The sequence below is a fragment of the Eschrichtius robustus genome, chromosome 20 (genome assembly GCF_028021215.1).
Source record: "Eschrichtius robustus isolate mEscRob2 chromosome 20, mEscRob2.pri, whole genome shotgun sequence".
In the NCBI taxonomy this organism is placed as follows: domain Eukaryota; kingdom Metazoa; phylum Chordata; class Mammalia; order Artiodactyla; family Eschrichtiidae; genus Eschrichtius; species Eschrichtius robustus.
Genome location: NC_090843.1, coordinates 54742365 through 54768200, shown reverse-complemented (window position 1 = coordinate 54768200; position 25836 = coordinate 54742365). Strand labels below are relative to the sequence as shown.

The following is a 25836-nucleotide window of genomic DNA, read 5'->3' as shown; positions in this document are numbered from 1 at the left end:
ACACTCATTTACTCGACTGAACTTTATCGGGCATTTATTAGATTACAGGTGCTGAAAAAGACACTGGTAATGTCCCCAAGTTTGGATGGAAGCAGAGAGGGTCAAAGGGGCAAGCCAAGAAAGGCTTTATAGATGAAATGAGAGTCGAGTTGCATTTGGAAGAAAAAAATAGGAATTTGCTGACGTGAGGTCTGGTGGGGGGAGGGGCAGGGATGGAGGAAGGGAAGGGAAGGGAGAAAATTCTAGGTGGAAAGGCCAGTCTGTGTGAAGACACGCAGGAATAAAACAACACAAAGCCGCCTGGAACAGAGAGGACCTGAAGGCAGATGAGTCTAGAGAGGTTGTGGGGAGGGAAGGGCAGATCAAAAAGGGCCTTTTATGTTAGGAATTTCACTAGGCACAGTGCTAAGTACCTATCTGCATTAGCCCACTTAATCCTCACAATAATCCCATGAGAGGGACACTATTATTATGATTATTCCCATTTTATAAATGGGAAAAATGAGTCTGCAGACTGTTAGAAATAATCAAAATAAAACTGAAAGTGGCTAAAGCCACACAGCAATATGTTATAGTTATAGATTTTAAAAAATCACATCTAACTAACTCTAAAGATATAAATATTGAGTCAGAGAGAATGAGACTTGACAGAAATAATCAGTACAAAAACTGAAATCGCAGTGGCCTCAGTTGCACATTGTAAATTTTGTAACTAACTAAAATTTGATGGGAGAATAAAGTATTTTTGCCAAAATATACATATGGGAAAAAACTGACCTAGAAAAATTGAATTTAGAGCACAAAGGAACATTCTATGTTCTATGGGAGAAGGAAGCTTGGTAAAACTTGTTATATACAAAAGGTGATTGATAAATCAAATCTTTACTAAAGAATTCAGAAGGAAGAGAGTTTATTCCAATGAAAATAATTTTGGTAAAGTGCAAAAATAAATGCTGAAAATTTAGAAACAGTTTAACTGTGTGCTATAGAGCATTGAATATGGAATGAAATTGGCTTAATGGAATTTGCTTTGCAAGAATGGAACTGTCTATATAGAGAGAGACATATATATGTTACAGATAATGTTAGTGTGATTTTGTAAATATATTTGAAACCGTAAACATGGGTTCCTTGGGGTCCAAATCATGGGATAAAATGTTCTTTACTTGGCTGCCATGAGGAGGGAGGGGAGGCTCCTGCAGGGATTGGAGCGGGAGAGAGGCAGCGTTTTAGCCCGAGGACCTTTGAGGAGAAGAATCCTGGGAGTGAGGGACTTGGGCATTTAGGCCAGGGGGGAATGTCTTAAAAGAATGCATTTGTGAACCAGAGATGGCTTTGGGTCACATTTCCACTAGTGTCCACTTCCCTCAGCTCTTTCTGCCTTTACCACCTATGCTACTGGAGCCCAAAGACTTCCTTACACATTGGTTGGGAAGAAGGGCAAGCGCCGTTCTTTCAAAGTAAGAAGGGAGGGCTGGGAGCAACATGCCTCCCAAGTTGGGAAGGAACGTGAGCTTCTAGCGGGGCGTGTGAGAGGTCTGAAGGAGGTTCTTCGCTCCCTGAGGTCAGCGCAGAACAAGTGGGCATGCCAGAGCAGTGACGCTTTGTGATGCTTTGTGTGGGTGACTGTCAGTGGACAAAGGACCATTCAGAGTTTCTTGATTTATTCATAATGTCACCTTTACAATCAGCCCTCATTTCTTGTTCACGTTTCATCTTCAAAAGAGCATTTAAAAATCTACAGATATCACAGCTACTGCTAAAGTTGACAGACTGGATCCTTAATACTTTATCATTAATTCAAATGTGAAAAAATTTAAAATACCATTAGTTTCTAGTAGCAGTTTTACATTACTTGAAAACATACAACATTTAATTATATGCTCAAGTTATTATTGTTTTGTATATAGTATCTATTTCAATGTTAAAATTTAAATTCAAAGGCTGTTTACCAAGAATGTTAAACTATCAAAGTATAAGGTATAAAAAGGTATACAGAAATAAGAAATGTGCTTCTTTGAATAAGTTACATACATAAAGTACGATATCTATAAAAAGGTATTCATTAATGTATTCACTCATTCAAGAAATTTACCTGAATGTCCATTGTGTGCAAGGCACTGGGCTAGGTGCTGTGGAAATGAATAAGGCACAATCCTGCTCTTCAGGAGCTTACGAACTAGTAGAATTTTTCAAGGTACTCGATAACAAGTGAGCTAAAAGTGATTTCTAATGTAAAGAGGAGCGAATACTTTTCGCATTGAGTGTTAGTTTAGCTGTCTTTGCGAAAGCTTCTTTCTTTTCATAATATGCAGCCTCGTTTACAAACACCGGGTACACGGTATGGTCTCCGCCCAATGGAATAGTCTTTCCATCAGGAGTTAAAAACACAGGATCCCCAGGGTGCAATGGTTTCCAGTCTTGATCCTCTCAGGAAACAATCAGAATACATAGACTACATTAGATTTTTCGCCGACTTTACAAATTGTACAATGGAAAAGAATATGAAAAAGAACACATATATGTATAACTGAATCACTTTGCTGTACACCAGAAAGTAACACAACATTGTAAATCAACTATACTTGAATAAAAAATAAATTAAAAAAATTTTTATGTCAGGTTCTAGACAACTAAAATGACAGCATTGTCTTCTTTTAAAAGAGATAGTGTAGAGGCATATGAGTTATCTGACTAAACTGAGAGTGAGCAGTCAATTTTGGCAGCGGTTTTAAGAGTTCCCCTTTTTATTTTTATAACTGACACATGTGATTACAGTTTGCTTCGATATCAAGTTTGCCTTGAATATTGCCAAAGAGATTTATAATATCAAAAGGCAAAACATTAAATGCGCGTCTCCTCAGGTGCATATCCTAACTCTTGCTACCTGAAGTTAAATTCTGCTCAGCCAAATTTAGGAAATATCCATTAAGAGCCTTCTGTGTATAAGACATTCTACTGTTGGGGATAAAAAAGGAGTGACGTTGTGCCTGCATGCTAGGAGGTTCTATACTGGTGGGAACTGGTGGGAGAAGGTGGGGTGTGGGCTGGGAAAACTCTAAGACGACGTGTCCCCACATTAGGATAACAACTGAATCGTTTGAGAGGTCCCCACCAGGGTTTGGACTTGTGAGCCCTCAAACACCAGTGCTGGCACCCCATAGGAACCCTAGAGCAGTTCTCCTGAAACTTTGCTGTGTTTGCAAATCACATAGGGATCTTGTTGAAGCGCAGATTCTGATTCTATAGGTGTGGGTGGGGGTCTGAGGTTCTGTATTTCTAACAGTTCCCAGCAGCAGAGCAGTATCACCTGAGAGTCTGGTAGAAAAGCAGAATTTGATTCCCCACCGCAGACCTACTAAGTCAAAATCTTCACGTTAACAAATCCCCGGAGGTTCACAGGGGCAACATTTAAGTTTGAGAAGCGTTGCACCACAGCGATTTTCTGAACCCTGGCTGCACGTTACAATTACCTGGGATGTTTGAAAAATATAGGTGAATAAGGGCTGGCCCCATCTCAGATACATCAAATGGGAATCTCAAGAGTAGGGCTCAGGCATCACTGTTTTCTAAATTTACATACAGTAAAATCCAACCATTTTTGGGTATGGTTCTATGAGTTTTGACAAATATATAGCACAGAGTCATATAAGCATGTAATCAAGAAGCATAATTCCATCACACACCTCCTCCAATTCCCTCATGCTACTCATTTACAGTTCGCTGTTTGTATTTTTTTTAAAGCCCCAGGTGATTCTACAGGACAGAGTGGCTGAGAGCTACTGCTCCAGACCAGTGGTTTTCAGTCAGATGTGCCCCAGAACGACTGACAGGGTTTCTTGAACACCTCCCCGCTGTCTGCTAGCCCCACCTGCAGAGATTCCGATGGGCAGTGCTACCCAAACCTGAGCCACATGAAAATCGCCTGGTGAACCTCATTGACTTCTTGTCTCCACCCTGATGAATTAAATCAGAATCCCTGGGCCGGAGAATGAGGACTTTAAAAAGTTCCTAAGGTGATGCTCATGCGGCCGGAGTTTGAGAAGCACTGTGTTAGTGTTTTTGTGATAGGCTCCAAGCATTTGGGGGTGGGAGTAGGGAACCTGGAGAATTCTAGTGAGCACCCCTGATTAAGAACCATCACTTTTAGAATAAAATCTGGACTCATAACCAGGTGCCTGCCTGAGTCTCTGGCTCCAGGGTCTCTGTTCACTCCCTACTCTCCGTTGACACTGGCCTTCTTGCTGTTCCTCAGACACTCCAAGTTTGTTCCAGCCTCAGAGCCTTTGTGCTTGTTTTCCACATGGCTGACTTCTCATCTTCCAGGTTCCAGCTTCAATGCCCTCATCTCAGAGATGGCTCTTTCTGACCACTCCATCTAGTAGGAACCCTTTGTTAACTGCTCCTGTATTATTCTGTTTATTTCTTTTATAGCACTTATTACAACTTGAAATCATGTGGTTGATGTATTGTTTACTTATTCATGGTCTGTTCTCCCCTTATTAGTATGGAAGCTCTATGAGAGACCCTATCTTGAATCCCAGGGCCCAGAACAAGCTGAGAAGTCCTTCAAATATGTTTATTGAAATAATCAGTCAATCGATCCCTTCTGTAGAATACTGAGCCATTCCTTATTGTCTACCAAATCAAAATTATCCTTCCTGACTTTCAAGACCTACAACTAGCCCTGTTTATTACTGATCCCATTAATCTTACCTCTCTGCCTCCCCAGGATGATTTTTGTATTTTTCATGGATGTCCTTGAGGGAATGTAAAACTTACATTTGTAACTATTGATACTATGTATAAAATAGATAACTAATGAGATAACTATGTATAAAATAGATAACTAATGAGAACCTACTGTATAGCACAGGGAACTCTACTCAGTGCTCTGCGGTGACATAAATGGGAAGGAAATCCAAAAAAGAGGGAATATGTGTATACGTATAACTGATTCACTTTGCTATACAGTAGAAACTAACACAACATTGTAAAGCAACTATACTCCAATAAAAATTGAAAAAGAAATCCTGTGTTGTAACCAGTTGTGACATCATCACTTTGGCCTCTGTTTCTTGTACATGCAGTTTTTGTTACCTGTGGTGCTGTCCTCTTTTCTCTCCCCCAATCTTTATCTTTCTGTCCTTTAAAACACTGCCTAAGGCTCCTTCTTCAAGTTTCCACCTGGATCCCACTAAGGCACAAAGCTGGATTTGCTCCACGAGTCTGTATTTTTGGGCAGGCTACTTTATTAAGTTGTAAGTCTGAATAACTATCACTAAGGTCATTAAACAGGAGTCTGAACTGGATCAGTGGTTTTCCACCCTAATTACCCATGCCAATAAGATCAGATTATCCCAGAGTGGGGCCCGGCATTGTTATTTTTTAAAAGGCTCTCTAGGCAATGTGCATCCAGGGTTGAATGCACCAGACTAGACAATCCATTGGATCACTCCCACATTTCTGAGGTCTGAGATTGTGCGTGGAGATGGATGCTTTAGCTTTTTGGAATCTTTGCTCCTCTCTGCTTTTATCTCTGCCTTGTCCAGTTTTAAACCTCCTATACATTCCTAAGAGCCTTTTCTTCCCCTTCACTATGCTATTATTGATCAAACCACACAAGGAGCAGATATTGGGGTTTTGAGGAGTCAGGAAAAGGCGGCAGAAACCATTGCAAAGAAAGAGGTTCTGATTGTTTTGCTCTAACTTATACAGTAGTAATCACAGGGAGGTGGTAGCAATGTGGTCAACTGCAAAGAACATTCGTTCCGGATCTGTCATCAATAACTATAGGACTATGGGAAGGATCTAACTTTTGAGCCTCTGTTTTCTTATATTAAAATAGATATAATAATTCTTACCCATTGCACCTGAACAGGAATTTCACATTCTCTGACCCCCATCCCCACCTCATTATTCTGTTATAGCATCTGGTTACCTTCACTTCAAGATCACAGTTTAGACTTTAGTATATCTAGACTATAAATTCCACAAGAATATAAACCATGTTCACTGATGTACCCCCAGAGCCAGCAAAGGATTTACTCAGTAAATATTTACTGAGTGATGGTCTGAATACATTAGGCTGCAGTGTTTTTGAGAACATCAAATGAGCTAATGCATGTAAAATGCTTTATGGACTGTAAAGTTCTACTCGAAGGTAGGGCATCATTATTTTCAACATTTAAAAGAAATAGTGAATGTTACCTGCAGTTTAGGGTGGATAATAGCAGCAATTTCTCCACTTTCATTCCTGGGATAATCAACTTTCTCCATTATTTTATAGACTTCAATAGCACAGGGAGGAAATTCTTTTCCTATGGCAAAAACAATGTGTATAAATAGTAACTAACAAAATCTCCTGAAAAAAGGGAAGTTGATACTTTAAAGAAGGAAGAAGAACAACAACCAAAAACTGAAGACAGACAGTTACAGGGAGAACACACTATTTTCTTGCTTTTAAACCATTTTATTGTGAAGTATAACACTCAGAAAGTACATAAAACATAAATATATAGTTTAATGAACTGTAAAGTGATTAGCCATGTAACCACCAGCCAGGACAAGAACACTGCCTGCATACCAGCATCCCCTGCATGCCTCTTTCCCATCATAATCCCATCGCCTTCCCATTTGAGCAGTAACCACTAATTTTGGTAATGACTCACTTGCTTCACTTTATAGCTTCACCACCCATGCATGAATCCCACACAATATAGTTCAGGTTTGCCTACTTCTGAATATTTTACAAATATAATCAATCAATATATGCATCTTGTGTCTGTCTTCTTAAGATCAACTTTTGGGGAAGATTCATCCTTATTGGGTGTGTAGCTATTGTTCATTTTATTTGCAGTATAGTATTCCACTGTGAGAAAATGCCATAATTTCTTTATTCTTTCTATGGTTTATAGACATCTTGCACGTTTCCAACTTGGAGCTATTAAGAAAAATGCCACAGGCTTGCACAGCTTCAGGCAGAGAGCTGCTCTGCCACCACTAACACTGAGACACTGTACAGGATCTTCTTTCTGAGGCTTGAATGTCCTAACCTAAAGCTGAAAAAGCCACCCTAGAGGCACACGTCATTGGCCATAACAGCTCTTGCTCTAGTGTTATCTTATTTCATCATTGCCAGCATTACCAAAATGCTGAGTGTTGGCTCTATGACTAATGATCTCAGGTCCCAGAGGCCTTTAACTTTCTTGGCCTATGGAGTAAGTGGACAATATATTATAAAGGACTTGTACCCTTTCTATAACAATAAGAAGTTTAGGTTTCATAATCCTGAACCAATCCAATACACCAAATAGTCCAACACTCGATTTCTTATTTTCTTTGATTTCTTTGTTTCTTCTATTTATTGGATTTGTCTGTGTCTTACTGAGTTTTTCATGGTTACACTGTTCTTGAAAAATGAAACTTCCAGGCTGTCTAATAGGTTAGAGTGGCTTTTAAAAAATTCAATTTATTTAAACTAAAAAACCCCCCAGACAGTTCATCCATTTCTCCCATCCCTACCTGTTTCTGCTTTAAGGCAACCCCCAATTTGTTTTCTGTATCTATGAGCTTGGTTTTAAATTTTTATTTATTCATTTTTAGATTTCACATATAAGAGAGATCATATGGTAATTGTCTTTCTCTGCTTGACTTATTCATTCAGCATAATGTCCTCGAGGTCCATCCATGCTGTCACAAATAGCGAGACTTCATTCTCTTTTATGGCTGAATAATATTCCATTGTATATGGATACCACAATTTCTTCATCCATTCTTCCATTGATGGACACAGGTTGTTTCCATACCTTGGCTATTGTAAATGATGCTGCAATGAACACAGAGGTGCCTATAGCTTTTCGAATTAGTGTTTTCATTTTCTTTGGATAAATACCTCGAAGTGGAATTGCTAAATCATATGGTAGTCCTATTTTTAATTTTTTGAAGAACCTCTATGCTGTTTTCCATAGTGGCTGCACCAACTTAGATTCCCACCAACACTGCACAAGTGTTCCCTTTTCTCTACATCTTCAACAAAACTTGTTATTTCTTATTTTTTTGATAACAGCCATTCTAAAAGGTGTGAGGGGATACCTCATTATAGTTTTGATTTTAATTTCCCTGAAGATTAATGATGTAAAGCATTTTTTCATGTATCTGTCAGCCATCTGTATGTCTTCTTTGGAAAAATGTCTATTCAGATCTTCTGCCCATTTTTAAATCACACCTTTTTTTTTTTTTTTTTTTTTTTTTTGCTATTGAGTTGTATGAGTTCTTCACATATTCTGGATAGTACTCCCTTATCAGATATATGATTTGCAAATATTTTCTCCCATTCAGTAGATTGTATTTTCATTTTGTTGATGGGTTCCTTTGCTGTGCAGAAGCTTTTTAATTTGACATAGTCCCACTTGTTTATTTTTGCCTTTGTTGCTTCTGCTTTTGGTGTCAGATTCAAAAAATTACCAAGACCTATTTCAAGGAGCTCACGGCCTATGTTTTCTTCTATAAGTTTTATAGTTTCAATTCTTATGTTCAAGTCGTTAATCCATTTTAAGTTAATTTTTGTGTATGGTGGTTAAGATAGGGGTTGAGTTTCACTCTTTTGCATACGGCTGTCCAATTTTCCCAACACCATTTATTGAAGAGACTGTCCTTTCCCCATTGTATATTCTTTGCTCCTTTGTTGTAAATTAAATGACCATATATACACGGGTTTATTTTCTGGGCCTTCTATTCCGTTTCATTGATCTGTGTGTCTGCTTTTATGCCAATATTATATGGTTTAATTACTACAGCTTTGTAATAAGGTGTGAAGTTAGGGAATGTGATGCCTCCAGCTTTGTTCCTCTTTCTAAAGATTGCTTTGGCTATTCGGGGTCTTATATGGTTCCATAAAATTTTAGTTAAGGATGCTCACAAACAACACTAAACCACAAGATGTTCTCAAATTATTCCTACCGACACACTGTCCACAAGTACACCGAAGTAGGACAGAGGTAGAAAACAGAACTTAAAAAGCCAGTGTGGGAGAGAAAGAGGCTAGGACTGGGAGTCATGATACCTAGGCTCTCATCTCCTCGCTGTGTAAACGTGAGCAAGACACTGAACTTCTCGAAGCTCACTTTCTTTACCTCTCAAACGAAGGTTTCACATTAGTTTACCTTGGAGGACTCTTCCAGCTCTGACATTCTGTGATTGCATAACTTCAGGAGGACGTTCAGCTGGTTAGATGACTTCCCCACTGTGCTCCTTCTCTTAACTAAGTATGTTAAACATTTGGGTAGCTCCTGAGCAGTGAGATATTGGGATGCAGGCAGTCTGCCAATAGTGGAGTCCAACTTACAAAGACGCAGCATTAAACAACCCAATGCCCAGAAACTTGGAAAAGGAGTAGTTTACATTTATACCAGGCAAACTCTGAATAAACAGGATGAACTTTCATCCAACGTAGAGCCCATAGTGTGCTATGGTTGCAATCCAAAGAAAAATCTTCCTTTCCCCTTGGCGCGGAAAGTGCAGCCAGGGTTGGAATGCAGATACCCTGCAGTTACTTCTGTATCAGTTAGCTTTTGCTGCATAACACACTATGCCAGAGTTTAGTGGCATAAAACAACAACCTTCTAATTTAGCTCATGACTCTGTGAGTTGGTTGGCCCGTTCCTCTGGTCTAGGCTGGATTGGCTGATTTCTAATTGGCTTGCTCATGCATTTGTGATGAGATGGCAGGTCAGCAGGAGGCTGGATGATCTAAGACGGCTTTACTCTCATATCTGGCATTTGACGGGCTGTCAGCCGGAGCTGCAGGACTATTGGCTGGGGTGTCTCAGTTCTCAGCCTCACAGTCTCTCATTATCCAGCAGGCTAGGGTGGACTGATTCACAGAATGACAGTGCAAGGTTCCCGAGGTCAGCAAGAGAGCAAGCCCTGATGTTCAAGTTCTTTTCAAACCTCTTTTGTGGCACAAAACATGTCACATGGCCAACCAGATTCACGTGGTAGGAAAACGGACTCCATCTCTTGATAGGACATGGAAGCAGGGAAGGGAAGAATTTGTGGCCATTTTTAGAATTTGCCACACCTTCCAAGATGAAGATGGAAACATCAGATGTCATACCTTTAAACCAGAAGGTCCATTGGGAGGAAAGGAGAAAGTGGTAGAACACAAAGGAGCATGTTTTTGCTACTTAGAATCTCAGAGCTAGGAGTCTCAAATGCCTAAGTTTCCTCGATGCTTGAATATTCTCCGTATCTTTCTGACCAAGTGGCCGTCTTGCTCCTGCTTAAACAGTCTCACAAATTGTGGTCTGTTCCATTGTTGGTCAGCTTCGTTAATTAGAAATTTCTTTCTTTCTTTTTTATTTTTAATATTTATTTATTTGGCTGCGCCAGGTCTTAGTTGCAGCACGTGGGATTTTTTTTTTTTTTTTAGTTGAGGCATGCAGGACCTAGTTCCCTGACCAGGGATCGAACCTGGGCCCTCTGCATTGGGAGCGCAGAGTCTTAACTGCAGGACCTCCAGAGAAGTCCCAGAAATTTCTGTCTTTAGGTAACACTATCCCACCGATTCTATTCTGGCCTCTGAGTCACAGAAAACAAGTCTAATTCCTTTCCAATATAACACTTCTGAAACTCTGAAATAAAATTGGCCTTAAGACTTCTTTTTGCCAGTCTAAGTATCTTTGATTCTATCAGTCTCCACTCATATTGTCACATACACGAGGATACATGTGAAGGTACTTTGTAAACTGAAGTTCTATGTGCATCTTTGGGATCATTCCTATTATGGTTTTCAAACTCTTCAACATGCTCAACTAACTCCTTGGCTAACCTTACTTTATAGATGTTTCTCCTGAAATATGGACTTGGAATTTATTCAGAGGTCTCCAAATGTTGTTTATCCAAGCAGAAAAGAGACTATCACCTCCCTCATTCTGGGATTTTTTAACATGAAAGTAAAATTTTGTTCCTGATGTATTTAACCTTAAACATTTGGTTTAGATTATTGTTAAATATGGTCAGAACTTTTTGGATCCACCTTTTGAACCCAGATATTTTCCTGATAGCTTCCTGTCACTTACCACTTATATAAGCATGTCACTTATGTCCTTATCCAAGTCACTAATAATAATTTTGAGTAGCACAGAGCCAAAAATGGAGCTCTTCTATTCATTGCTAGAGACTTTTCTTCAGACGGTTATGATCCTTTTGCCAGCGTTCTTTGGATAATGGTGCTCTTTCCATGTTAGTTAAAAATCCATCAAACTGGATAGTCTAAATTAATACTGGTTTTAAAATTTTGAGTTGCAGAATCCTCTGGTTAAATGAAATGTTACACGGATAAAACAGATAGAACTGCTCTGATTGAAGCAGAGGTGGCGTGGCTGTCCCGGAGCTACTAGGACAGCTACTAAATCCTCACCCTGTGGCAGGAGTCTATGGATTGTGATTTGAAAACCATGTTATTTTTCAGTCAGGTTTGTGGGCTTCTACTGGGTGCATTGTTTCTTAACATCGTAGTCTCATGCTCACTATTTGAACGGTTTCTTGTGAATAAGTGATGACCTTCCCAACACCAGGTCCACTAGACGGTATAGAACCTGTCCTCAGACAAAGGTGGTAGAATGCTGATTTTCAGTCTTTGTGACTTTGGAGTCAAAGGATTCCCAAGCACAGAAGAAATTCCTGTGATCACAGTAGGGTGCACAAACAGGTTAAGGGATTATACTCCGCACAGGCACTGAACTATTCACCAGCTCTGTCACTGTAATGGCCCATTCCTCAACGATAATTTCAGTTCTGCCTGTATGAATAATTATTTACATAAGATGTCTCTTTGATTTTACTTTTATTATAATTCTTAAAATTTTAAAGTTATTTTAAAAATAATTAATACATTTCATTATTTTTTCTGCTGCAGTTTTAGGTTTACCAAATAAATGAGCAGATAGTACATAGAGATCCATATACCCATCTCACCACCAGCCCCATCTAACTGCTTTGTAATTGCACAAATACTACATGAATACATCATTCTTCCTGAACACAATTAAAACAAAATTAACCTGGTTTTCCCCTCCTCTCCCCAGTAATTGCTGTTATCAGTTTGATATGTTTTCTTCTAGAACTGTTCCTATGTACTAACGTATATATTTATGTGTATTCTAGCAAGTGTTTATTATTATTATTTTGAAGCAAATTGGTATATTGTATGTTTTGGTCTGCAACTTGCTTTCTTTCAATTAACAATGTAGTTTGAAGATCTTTCCATGCTATTGTATTTAACTAACCAACTGATGGATATTCAGGGCATTTCCATTGTTTTGCTTTACAAACAATGCTGCAGTAACCACCCTTGTCTGTGGCATGTAGGTGTGCATGTGTTTCTTTGAGATGTGGAATTGCTGGGTCATAGGATTTTTGCATATTAGAAAGTGGATACTGTAAAATTATCCTCTAAGTGTCTTTACCAATTTATACCAGCAGGGAAGGAGAGTGTCTCCTTTTCTTACACCCTTACCAACACTTAATATTATCAGATTTTAATATTTTCCCAATCTAACGGGAGAAAATGGTTTTGCGTTTTAATTTGCACTTTTTGATTATTAGTGATATTGGATATCTTTTCGTCTGTTTATTGGACATTTGTATTTCTTTGCTTTTAAAAATGGAGATTAATAGGAAAACGAGGATTTCACTTGGGGAGCTTTATTTGGTAGCTGCTTTTCTTGAATGTGTCTACACTGGGTCATTGACGAATGGCTGAAGTGATTAAATTTTTTAAAAAGCAACTAGTGTCACAAACATGGCAAATTTAACCTAGGTTCCATTGCTATTTCAATGTTTAGTGGTTAAGTAATTATGTGTACTCCATCTCATCTTCCTTTTCTGATTTATTTACACACACAAGCTAAGAATTAAAGAAACAAATTCTGCCTACTACTTACCTTCATTGAAATTATGTATAAAATCAAGAGCATGTTTAATCATTTTTCTCATTTGATCCAGAATATCAGCTCTCAGAACCCCTTGAGGCTGGGGACCAACTTCTATACCTAGGTACAGAAGGGGAGATAGTCACACTTATATAAGTATTAGAATATAAGATCGAGCATTCTCATATATCAAGATCTAGAATCCCATCATTAAAAATGATTAAAGAGGTAGACCATGCAGCATCATGGAAAATGTTTGAGACCTAATGTTAGGCAAAAAATAAAGCAGAACATTTACATGTACAAGTTATATGCATAGTAAATAAAGACTGGGAGAGAACATGGAAAAAAAATCAAAGAGTTGTGTTACAGTAGTAAGGTTTTGGGGTCTTTTTTCTTTAAATTTCTTTCAATATTGTCAAAGTATTAAAAAGTAATAATATAGTAAAAGGAGTAGACAAATTTATACTAACAAAATAATAAGTGGCCACAAAGAGAAACTGTCACAGACCTAACATTTAGCTTGTAGGAGAAAACACATCTATAATATTTAGTAATAGAAATCTAGACTAAACGAGCCATGGATTTAAGTCAAATGACAATCTATGTGACCCTAGAGCAATATTCTTGCCCTTAATATAACAACCCATCCCAACATGATAGTGCAATGGTTTTAATTTTCTGTAGAAAAAATTTGTATTCATTTCTTCTCACCCCAATAAAATTCTGCCTGTACTATCAGGTCTACTTCCTGTGGCTGTCAAGCATCCATCCATAAATCTACAAAATACTCTTTCTCTAAACCACTTATCTAGTCCCTTCCCTCCTGTCCAAGTCTCCCACACTGTTATCACTCCAATCATCATCTTATCCATTTGTAGAACCATTTACCAAGTATAGCATCATCCACTCTCTTCCACCAATTCATATGCATTCTTTTCCACCTATTCTATTTTCATCCACTTCTGTTATTTCTCAATTCACAAAATCTTACTGTATTCTCTTTTATCTTCATTTTCATTTTTGTGCTTAGCTTTCCTGGATATACTTAAGTATATGACATAAGTGCGGTTAAGGTATGCATCAGTACATAAATGATTTGTACAAATGTGTGAAAATGTGTTCATGGATATGTCTGTATGTGTACTGTAGAAGACATTGTTGGTTGCCTACCCAAAATTCATTCTGTCTTACTCCTTGCTGACAGAGTCCTGATTTTGGTTGGGGTATCCAACTCAGGGGTAAATGTAGAATAGTTTTAGTCAATCATAGTAATCTCATTAACCCTAGTAATTAATTTAAGAATGGATATGTGACCCAGTTCTGAGCAACTGGCCATAATGGAAGGTCTGCAGGGGAGTTCCTGAGAGTCTCCTTTCTTCCACTAGATATTGTCATGTTGGCATATGATGCTTGAAATTACAATGAACATCTTGTGGCACCTAAAGTCATAAGAGTATTATAAAACATTGAGTTGGAGAGAGTGTCTCTCTGATCTTAAGTGTTTTTCCCCCCAATGACTGGATGATATAAAAAATATTCCAAATAAAATAGTAAAGTTGAAAGGAGAACATATAATATTTCTAATTACTTATGATGATCTTAATACTCCCCCACATTGAAACCTTTGAAAGATTTGGCTCTCTTTTTAAGAGCCAAACATATCAGTAGATATTTGTTCTACCTAAGAGCAGCATTGCCCCATAAACGTAATAGACCAAGATTGCTCTCTCAAGACTTGGAAATCCTATGCTTTATATGGTGTCACAGAGAAAAAGGAACTTTACCCATTATTGTCAAGCATTTGGTTTGTTTCAAATAATTACCTATACTTGGCTATTTAGCTTGCCTCAACTGATCCCTTGATTATGAACCAAAATTATCAATAATTGAATAACCAAGATAACTTTAAATTTGCTTCTATTGTTTGACAACTTGTTTTCAAATTAAATTTCTCTTATTTAAACCACCTGAGATCTGACAAAAAAGATTTTAAGTTGTGACAGCAATTTTAATGATTATAGTGTGGTCTGCAAACAATTATGCTAATAGGTCACTCAGGAAAGAGAATGGAATATAGAAAAAGAGACTGTCTGTCTCGGAGAGTGTATGAGAGTGCAAAGCTGCATGTTGGAAGTTACCAGAAGGTAAAGATGAATTCACAGCCCAGTAACTGACAGGGCAAACAAGTGAATGGATAACAAACACAGGTTACCAGAGACTCTACTGCAAAGCAGGTGCTAAGAGGGATGTTGGGAGAGAATTTTCCATGGGTCTTTTGTATTTCTGCACATCTTGCCAGCAAGATACTGACTACCTTGGCTCCAGATTATTTTTTTAAAGAATGTTTGTATAGTAAATAGTCTTGGAAGATAGGGATGGTGTCTTCCTTAAGCAAAAGGCAGGCTGCTTACTGTCCATTATAGAAGATTCAAATTCCCTCAGCTCAGTGTTTTTTCCTGGAATGTAGAAAGCTGCTCAATGAAATCGAGGAAATCTGATATAGTTAGAGACTGCCTGGAGATAGTTTGCTTATTACTTGACAATTATAAGCCATAATGATAAGCAAAGTAGCTATAAATAGTCTTTAAATTAATTTTCTCAGAGTTTCATCTGAGACATATTTTGTTTAGTTGTGACAGTGGGAAATACGACTTACCAACAGGATACTTGGCTATAGAACGAGTGGTTGCATATCTGAGGGAAGGATGCTCAATAAGGTAAACATAGCAGGGTAATGGAGCCAAAGAAGTCTGAAAAGAATTTAAAACATTTTTCTTATTATGTAAAGACCATATGCCTTGTTCTCTTTGTTATTAGAGAGTCAATAATGTCTTCAATATGTTTCACTTCATCAACTAAGATTAGTAAGACAGCTTTGTGAAACACACTCTAAAATCTGATGGTATTTTAAAGCTTTGAAAGCACAGAAATGAATTACATATAAAATTGGATTATACATAGCTTTCTGGATAAAATGTACATTAAACAATTCCCCAGAACCATAAACAAAGAATATGAATAAATTCTTTTTCTGAATGGATTTGGTTATTTTTGTTTTCACCACTGGTTACACTTACTATTTAGCTTAGTATTGGTCTCTTAAAGAATTCTTTTTCTACCCCTGTGGGCCAGGTCCCTACAGATGTCGGGTAACTCCCCCTACCTCCACTTATCTGAATGAGAATTCAAGACGGCCCACTCAGTTTTGATAACATGCTGCTTCTGTGCCTGGCAAGCAAAGTATTCAGCTCTCCCTTCAATCAGCAGCAAAGAATAGCTGCATTATGATCTATTACCAGAACTACTATTTAGTCAACGCCAAAAATTCAAGGAAACAAAACTAATAGTTAATCTTTACTATCTGCCAGGCATTCAGCTAAGTGCATTAAATATCTTATCTCATTTAAGGCTTATAACAGCCATATGGGGTAAGTATTGCTATTATGTCAATTTTATAAAATGAAGAAAGCAATGTTTTGGGAGTTGAATATCTTGTTCAAAGTTAGTGAGAGAAAGCCAGGATTTGAACCCAGGCACTGGCTATATGGGTCACACTCTTTCCATTAAATCATACTAGCTCATACCAGCTCTCCGGAAGGAAGGCTATCCTTTATATAAAAATAATCATACAGCTTATTATTTGTGTTCTTGTTTGCTTGTTATTCTCTAGCAGTTTTTCTCTAGGTATAGCAATGGATTGCTGATTTTTTCATCTTGTAGATTTTTGAGCCTTAAAATGATTAGCTATATGAAGCATTGAAAGATCAGATGTATGTTAGGGTATCTGAATCAAATGGAGACAAGGGCAGGACTAAAGAGAGCCAATCTTTTTATCATTGGTCTTTAGTCAACATTAAATGACTATTTTTTGAGCTTCCTAAAATGGTAATTGAGCCACTTCAACCATACCATTTAAAATTTTGGTATTAATTTTACCAAATAGCCTATGATTTGGTGGCTGTCTTGATAAAAGATTTAAAATTTTATAGACACAATGGTCCGTATGTTTTATTATTTTATTCATTGCATTTATTATTTTACTCATTTCTTCTCCTTTTCTCCTGCCTGTCACTCCTACCTCTATTCTGGTGCTCCTCCCAATCCCCCATTTCTCTTGGACCCTCCCTCCTGACCCTTTTCTGGTTGTTTCACATCTATAAGTGACTTAAAATTATGGGTCCTACGCTAACTTGTAAATTAATAACATTGACATTACCTTAATATAATGAAACATCTGAATTAAAAAGTCACTCCTGGAATCTTCAAGAATAAGAGTGCACCCCATATTAGAAGTAGTGTTGTGAAGGTCAAAAATAATGTCATAGGAATCTTCACTATCTTTTGGACCAAATAAATGATTTATTTCTTGAGCCCTTCTCACTTCATATGGCAAATCCTCTGACCTTTTTTTGCTGTTATTAGCAGAGAGAAAAAGATTAACAACGTCTGTGGCTAAGGTAACATAAATATACAATAAGAACACAGTATATAAGAAACCAGTTTCCAAACCTTTAATATGAAAAATCTGTGAAGGAATTGGAAATTTATTTGAAAACTTTATAATCGAAAATTTACATTTTTTCCTTCCATTTGATTCCATGTAATGTTGCATTGACATGCTTGCAGATAATAGTTCATTTATGTGGCTGGTCACAAGAAGGACATTTCAGTTTATCATTTGACTTCAACCCTGAACAAAATTCTTCCATTAATTTAATCAACAGTCTCTTAGTAGTTAAGTACACTAGGCTATAATGGAACTAGACCATCAAATGCACCTATTTTTCTTTTTTTTTTTTTTGCACTATAGTTAGTTCTAGTGCACAAAAATAGTCAAACTTAGGTGCTCACATCATCTAATTAGGGATTCTTAAGTGGTGTCCAGGAACCACTAGTGGTTCAGGGTCAAGCTTTACAGAGAAGAGTCTTTAGACCTTGCAAAAATGCAAAAATTTGCAGGTATATGCATACATGCATTTTCTGGGATGACGGTTGATAGTTTTTATTGAATTCTCAAATGAGTCTCTACCTGCCCCACCCTCAATGGTTAGGATACATTTTTTTCTTAATGTACATGATAATTTAAATTTATTTTTCCTCATTAAAGCATTCAACCACATTTCTCTCTAATTCCATTTATTTCCATTCTCTGACTGTTTTTGTTAGTATCTTCAAAGGACCTACAGTTTGCGCCTGGGTAATTCTTGCCTGGAAATCAGTCAAGAAAGCGGAGCAGCCATTTTTCAACTATGGGACAAAAGATGCGTATCAAGGCTAGTGCAGTGGGAAGATAGGAGGCGTCTGTGGCACTGATGATATCATTGAGCCACTGTACCAGCCCTGGACTGCCTACCTCTGGACTTACTACTTGTGAAAAAGAAACCCTTATTTGTTTAAGCCACTGTTTTCAGATTTCTATTATATGCAACCAGACATAGTTCCTAAAAGATACATATGCACTTTAAAAGTTAATTCATGCAACAACTTCATGAATTCTCCCCCTCCCCCAACTGATTTTCTTCTCATTCTCCCCCATGTGAGTAAATCACACCACAGCCACCCAGTTGCTCATGGTCAAGTCTTGAAGTCTTGAAAGATAATAGACACTTTGAGTTCTTGTGCCTGGAATCCAGGTCCCACGGGAAGAGTCCCAAAGGATAAAGCTGAAAGAATAGGCAGGAACAAGTATCCTAAAGGGAATGACATCTATATACTAAACTACTTAAATCTATTCTGGATAGGAGATTTTTGAAGAATTTTTAGCAGGGGAAAGACATGACAAGATTTGCAATGTTAGGATGATCCCTATGGCTAGTGCTATACAGACAATACATGGTAGGGAGGATTGGAGTAAGGCTGGACGCAGAAAGATTCTTTAGGTCGCTACTCTACCTATACAAAAAGTAAACTAAGGCAGTAAAAATGGTGAGGAAGACTGGATTTGCAAAATACCTACAACTATTCAATATTTGAATAATTGGGAGACTTCGTAACCCACTAGACGTAGGGGATGAAGAATGGGGGAGGTTCTAAGATGATTCCCATAGGTGATTTGGTGGGTAATCGTGACATCACTGAGATGACGAATAGAGGAAAAGCAGCAAAATTTGGGAAAGGGAAGATGGGAGAAGGTAATTAACTTATCTATTTCATAAGTTTCCATAACCACCCTGAGAGAGAACTGTCTAGCCTCTGATAAGTGTTAAATGCAAGAAGTAGAAAGTGAATTTAATTTAAGAGACTACTCTCATTGAAATGCATGTTATTGAGTGGTCATAATAAGAAAACTCACTCTAGTTCATCTCAGAGTTATTTGGGAAGTTAACATGCCAACTAACAGTTATTCTTCAAGAAATTCTTACTTGTAATATGAGTTAGTTAACAGCTGTTTTAGGTGAATAGATAAACCTTAATTGTGTTGACATCACCTCAGTCATGAAGATAAAGCATTTTTGAAACTAAAATTTATGTTAGTGAGAACATGGCCTGATACGCAAGCTATGGCTAATGTACAATTGCCCCAGAAGAACTTATTCCATAAAGGGAGGCAAATTTGTATAAATGTAGTAACCACCTTCTGATCTGTGATGAGATTAAGTAACTCTTTAAACTCAAATTAGGATTTAATAGAAAGTGAGTACATGAAGAGGTGCTCCATTAGTTGTTCCTGTGCATGACTTATATCTTAGCTTGTAGTCTGCCAACCCATTGAAAGTAGAAACCACTTTGTACATAGCTTTGTACTCCCACAGTACCTGGCACAGTGCCCCATGAAGAGTAGGTGTTTAATAATATTTTTATGTAAACGAAAGAAAGAAGTGGTAAAAAGCTTAGAAGCCTATATATCTACAGTAGTAGCTATAATGACGTAAAACAAAGGCAGAAATAATAAGGACATACCTAGAGTGTTATGATTGCATACACTGCATGCAGTGTATCATCAGCTGTAATTTAAATTCAGAAAATTCAGGTCTTAGTGATCCATTGCTGAAGGTAGTACATCTACTCCTCAGATCACAGAGCGGTCTAAGGTTTTCTGATGATAGACATTTATTCACTCTTTCATTAAACAAATATTAACTGAAACATTGCACTTTTCTTAACTAGAACTTTCTGCACTACCATAAACAGACTTGCAAAACACATAGTAGTAAATCACCTAGAAAGCTAACAAATACGTACCCAAGCAGAGTGGCCAAACATTCATTTAATGCAAAAGACTATTAAATCTGTTTCTTTAAAGATACGACTTAAAAATAAAAACCTTTGTTATTTGTTGTCTCAGTCTGTATAGAATACATTTAAAAACAAAATCAGTTAAGAACAGTCGGATGGTTATAAAAGTTTATAAAAGAGCACATGAATGCCCAGTTTAGAGAACTGAGTAATTCATAATGGCATATAACAAAAGTGAAAGTGATCTTATTCACAGTAGCGACTATATGTACAAATATGAATATCAAACGTATATACATGTGCTCTCACACACACTACTTTTCAGACACATCCACATACACACACGTGTGCATGCATACACACACAACACAACATATAGTCTTACCCAAGATATTCAGGTCCAAAAACTCGATTCAGGTCACAGTCAATATATCTGGTGCACTCCTTCACTGCTCTTGGGTTGGTAATAAATGGTTTTACTTCCAGCCCTGTTCTCTGAATCTCAGTGCCGTTCTCCAGCCAGTGCTTAACTAGGAATACTCCTGTTAGTTCATTCCCATGAGTTCCTCCAAAGATAGCAACCTTTTTAATAGGATCTTCAGCAGCGTGACAGGAAATCATTTTATCAAGTAGTTTTATCTGCTTTCTGCAATTCAGAAGAGAGGAGATCAAAGAAAACTTAATTTCATAAGCAAAGTTTAGAAATTTAAATCTAAATGAGACTTTAACCAAAGTGCAAAGTTAACCACGCGAGAACTTGAGTGGAGTGTATTTTAATTTTCTGTTACAAGTTCTGAGCCCTGTTTATTATAAGGACACTCCCTTCTTTAGCCCTGCCCTTTACCATATTTGGATTAAAATATGCAGAGATCAACTAGAGATACAGCTGTTTAACTTCTAACTCCCTCAAATGGTCGGTAGACCTAAATGCAATAATAAATTAACACCTCACACTAATGCAAAACTTCTGTTTTCTCTTCAGCTAGAATGTCATCAAATGGTGCTTTCATGACTATTTGCAGTAGTAAAAATAGATTACACTTTTCTTATCCTCAAAAATATAAAAAATAAAGAAGATGTCTATAGTGTGCCTGTTATTATTCAATATTTATGTTTCCACTTTAAACCATTTCTTCTCTGAAACGAGTTCAGGCCCTTTTTTATCATCTGAGGGCATTTGAATTTCATCTCTATAAACAGCCAATGGCAGATCTTCAGAGACCTCCTCTGGAACCACTATCCTTTCTTTCAGAATGCTTTTTCATGGTCAGAGATGCAAGAACCAAATCAACGATCACTGGGTCTTAAAAAGCTACTTTGAAACATGCTTTCATTTCTTTCTCATGAAGTTATTAGTAATTCTATGTCGACTTGCTTAGGGATCTTCCTCACTTTTTGCCCAAATACTAAAGGAAAAACAACTGTTCGTAATTTTCAAGACTTTGTAATGCCTGAAAATGTCCTGGGGCATGCTATATATACGAACCAGATTATATGAGTTTATATGGACACAGCCTAACTTACTGGCAACAGAGACTCTCCACTGGAATGTGTTACTCAAGAGGGGGTCTTATTAGGGGAAACTATCCAGAATACTGTACTAAGATGATTACATCCCTTTGCAGAAATGACTCTGAGCCAAATCCGATTTGATTTCATGCTCAATCATCCAGAAAGTCAAATATGTTCAAGTACTGAAAACACTATGTGCTAGTAATGGGAGATTGTTTGAAAGGGGTATGACAAGAGTAATTCATTACAACTGCAGAGTAGTTCAATTTATAATGTTTTTCCGCATACGTTATCTCAGTTTATTCACATATCCACTTTATGAGATAGGATGGGTTAGGTATTGACATCCCCACAGCAGAAGTAGAGAAAAAAGAGGTTAAGTAACTTGGTTAAGTTTCCCGAGCTTCCAGGAGAAAACTAGGCCTGAGATCTAGGTTTGCTGAATCTAAGTCCAGTGTTTTTCACAGAACAAGAGGGTGTTCCCTGTTATTTTTGGCTTTCCCCAAAGTTCTAATTTTGCTCTTTCCGAATTCACATGAACAGTCACTACAGTGTACTCAGGAAACAAACAAGCTTACAAACAAACACATGATGGAAATATAAAATGTGAATGCTTCAAAATATTTAATAAACCAATACCTGTGTTCTTCCTTTAAGAGATTATAATGCAGAGATAATAAAAAGCATAATAATAAAATCAAAATGTACACATTAAAATTACTGTTCTAATTTCAGATAAAGCCCTGTAGCCTTTGATTTTTTTGCCCACATCCGTGTACACTGAACACTTCATTGTAGAGAGGCAGAAAACAAGCATAAATGTAGACAGATGACAGTCGTATTGTTTAGTTACTTTGGTTTTAAGAGCAGTAACTATGGTGAATTATTAACACTCGATTATGTTTTGTTTCTTTTCTGCCAATTTGTGGTTAGTTCTGTCCTTTGCCCTAGTCTCTCTGGAAATGCTGCTTCAGCTATGTACTTGTAGCTGGCACAAATGACTTGCATTTCGAGGCTTGTTTTATGGAATTTTAACAGAACAGCACTCTGAAGCACATCTAACATTCATAAATAAAGTTTCCCTTACATGTCAAAATGAATAACTTTTTTGAGAGTTAATGAATTGTAGTAATTCTGTCCTATACTTACCCTGTTTATTGTGTACAGAGTTTGTCTTCTGTGGAAAGCTTTATTAGAAAAAAAGGAGAGCATTTCCTTAGAACTAGAGCAACAGAGGCTTTTCATACTCTTATACCAAGTTAACTTCCGAAAGATTTTTAACTCCCTGTTTCCCAAAGCGCACTAAGTATTTGAGCCCTATAAAAAATACAAATTCTTATTAGTCTAGTTCTTTCTGAGAATTCGGAGAACTCATAGTATACAAAGTGAGACCCTTTCTAGTTGTCACTATCTCACAATTAGGTTGACTATTTAATGTTTTGAAGTACTTAAAAAAAACAAGCCTGACTTCCAGTACTACAAATGTTTTGTAGGGACGTTGGTGACTGATTTATTAGTAAAATAATATACTTTAAAACAAAGGGAGAATAAATTTTTCATAGTCATGGCTGTCCAATTGATCAATGTCAGAAAATTTGTAGGAGACAAATTTAAGGCAGAGTTGTTTCCAAAATAGTATGATTGGGTGATAAGAGAGGGTCTTCTCTCCAATACGACACATAAAGCGTCTCATACACAGTGTGGTTGTCCAGCAGTCATGTAATCAAACTACTCTTACTATTTTAATTTTTTCTTCCCCTGTGGTCCTATAGCTGTCATCCATCCAGAATAACTTTCTAGGTGGAAATAAATAAATGATAACCCGAACAAGATAGTGATAGAACAGATAGGTTTATAAATTGCTAGCAAAGATTCCACTTCTGCAGTCCTTACAGATGTAGCTCAGGATGTTGCTCTTAGTGGGTTTAAAGTCTTTTTCTTTCAATGAGAAATCTATTTTGGGGGGTAGATGGGTGTTATATATGTGTGTGTGTACATATGTATATATCAGGTCAAAATCTGCTTCCTTCAAGTTTTTACTCATTTTTTAAAAAACCTCCTCTCTGGAACCATGAAGACAAACAAGTTTTTTCAGACATTTTATTGTGTGAAGTCTTTTCCAAATTAAACGAAGACCTTATTCCTTCAGACTTACTCCTTAGTTTGGCATTCAAGATCTTTTATTATCTGGTCTCAATCTACCTCTAATCCTATTTTCCAACATTCTCTTTTATTTGACCTAATCTTCAAAGAAACTACTAATTAAGTCTCATGGTCTCATAGTCTTAGGACTTTACTAACAACATTCCCTTTACCTCTGGGTCCCTTTGCAACTCTTCCCTTCACCTACTCCAGTCTTCAAATGGTCAGAAGGTAGGGTAACAACAAAAAATGGGCTTTGAACCCAGACAGAAGTAGAATTATTATTCCTGGCCTCCAGTAAGTACTCAATAAATGGCAGCTACTGTTATTATATTAAGGGCTAACATTTATTGAGCATTTACTGTGTGTCAGAACTGTTCATTTTCTCTTTTAGCATCTTCAGGGCAATTAAGTATTATTATTGCTATTTTACTGAGGAAGGAAATGTAGGTTTAGAGGGGCTAACGTGCCGGAGATCAAAGGGCCAGAGAGGGGCAGTCCAATGGCCGAGGGCCAGAGCCCAGGTCACTGCACCTTCCCTTTCCTCTCCGGGGTCCTAGGTCTCTGAGGCATGTACTCCTTCCCTTCCCGAGCTTGTGCAGCACTGGCCCTGCCTTCCTGACCGTGCTGGGCCTTGCGGGACTGTCATCTAAACCCAGGCCTCAGCTCTCCCAGCCTCCTGGCGACTCCAATGCCCCGTCTGCTTGACCTCACTCAGAATCTCAGCCAGACCAAGAAAGACCCCTCTGACGTGGCTTTGAGGCCTGTGGCCTTTGAGTCATCCTATTCTAGGCACACTCCGGGGTGCCACCAGCATCTCACAAACTGACGTCTAGACGTAAGAAATGACTTCAGGGTGTGGAAACGGGGTTGGGCAACCAGCTCTGGCCTAACTTCCTGATGAAGCTGGGGCGAAGGTTGGCTGAGCAGGCTTGTCCCTCTCTGGGCAAAACTCCAAAAAGGTAGAGCCATCCCTGTGCCGTGCACCCAACAGTACGAGAACACAAACGGAGGCGCGTTCATGTTTCCGTGCCAGGGAAAAGGCGTGCGTGTCTTTCCCTCTTTGTCCACAGAACGGACGACGTCACGGCGCCGAAGACCCAGGTGGTGGCCTCTGCGCCTGCGCCGACGGTGGCGCGCGGGGCGGGGTCGCGCATGCGCAGAGCGCGACTTCCGCGCTTTTTCGGCGGTGGGAAGGCGGTTGGTGGTCGCTGACTGCGCGGACAGGGTGACGGTTGACGGAGGCGAGGAACCTGAGGGTTAAAGTTGCGTGTCGTATGGCAGGAGGGCCAAGAAGGGAAAGAGTCTGTGTAGGCCCTAGTTACCAAACTGCCGCGACCCCTGGGTCAGGAGAGGTTATTGGAAGAGAACACGAGCCCTGACTGGAGCTTGATGTTTTTTCCCCAAGAGGCGCCCAAGTAGGCCCGACGGCCTCCTTCTGAGGCAACGGTCTTTGGGGCGGGGTGTGTGCGTGTGTGCGCATTGAGCAAACTTTCTGCACATCGATGTCACCACTCGCCTTAATGTAATTAGGGTCCATTGGGAAGCCGGAGTGGGGGGCACCTCAGGGTCCCTGCCCCCAGGGTCAGTGGTCCAGGGGAGGATGTGGCGCTTTTGTTTGCCTGAGTCTCTTGTCGTCCCCCTCTAAGCTCAGGATGTGTGTTGCGTTGGTATTTCTGGGCTGAGAAAAGGTCACATAACCTGTTTTGGTTCCTAGAACGGCATCAAGAATATTTTCTAAAGGGCATACTATATCCAGGTTCAAGACCAATATGTGGAAACAAAGCAGGGCAGCCCCTGACCTCATGTTTCCCAAGTTTTATTTCTAGAAACGATATTTGGAAATTAATATGTACCTCAGTATGCTTTGCATTGTTACTCAGTGGTGTTCATGTCTATTTGTCTCATGGGGCAGAGAACTTGGGAGCAGAAATGATCTTATTTAGGTTTGAATCTTACCTTTTCATGAAATAGGCAAGCATTTATTGAATTAAATTGGGATCGAAATATAAGAGGCTAAACATGGAAAAAACTACAGCAGAAATTCTGTGGTAAAAGAAAAAGACAA

General features: G+C 38.3%; 1 protein-coding gene across 1 annotated transcript; it reads right to left on the bottom strand.

Moving 5' to 3' along the window:
• Positions 1 to 1421: 1421 nt before the first annotated feature.
• Positions 1422 to 20863, bottom strand: ASPA (aspartoacylase). Its single transcript, XM_068530299.1, has 6 exons — positions 20500 to 20863; positions 17155 to 17350; positions 15595 to 15688; positions 12948 to 13055; positions 6211 to 6320; positions 1422 to 2427 (listed from the first exon to the last, which is right to left on the bottom strand). Exons 1-6 carry the CDS (start codon positions 20733 to 20735, stop codon positions 2230 to 2232), a joined length of 942 nt encoding a protein of 313 aa, XP_068386400.1. The 5' UTR covers positions 20736 to 20863; the 3' UTR covers positions 1422 to 2229.
• Positions 20864 to 25836: the final 4973 nt, after the last annotated feature.

Coding starts and splice junctions, on each gene's coding strand:
- ASPA (XM_068530299.1), bottom strand. CDS start 20,735: ATGATTTCCTGTCACGCTGCTGAAGATCCTATTAAAAAGGTTGCTATC. Junction 17,351..20,499: donor TTTGGACCTGAATATCTTGG/GTAAGACTATAT, acceptor TGCTAATAACAG/CAAAAAAAGGTCAGAGGATT. Junction 2,428..6,210: donor TTATCCACCCTAAACTGCAG/GTAACATTCACT, acceptor GTTTCCTGAGAG/GATCAAGACTGGAAACCATT.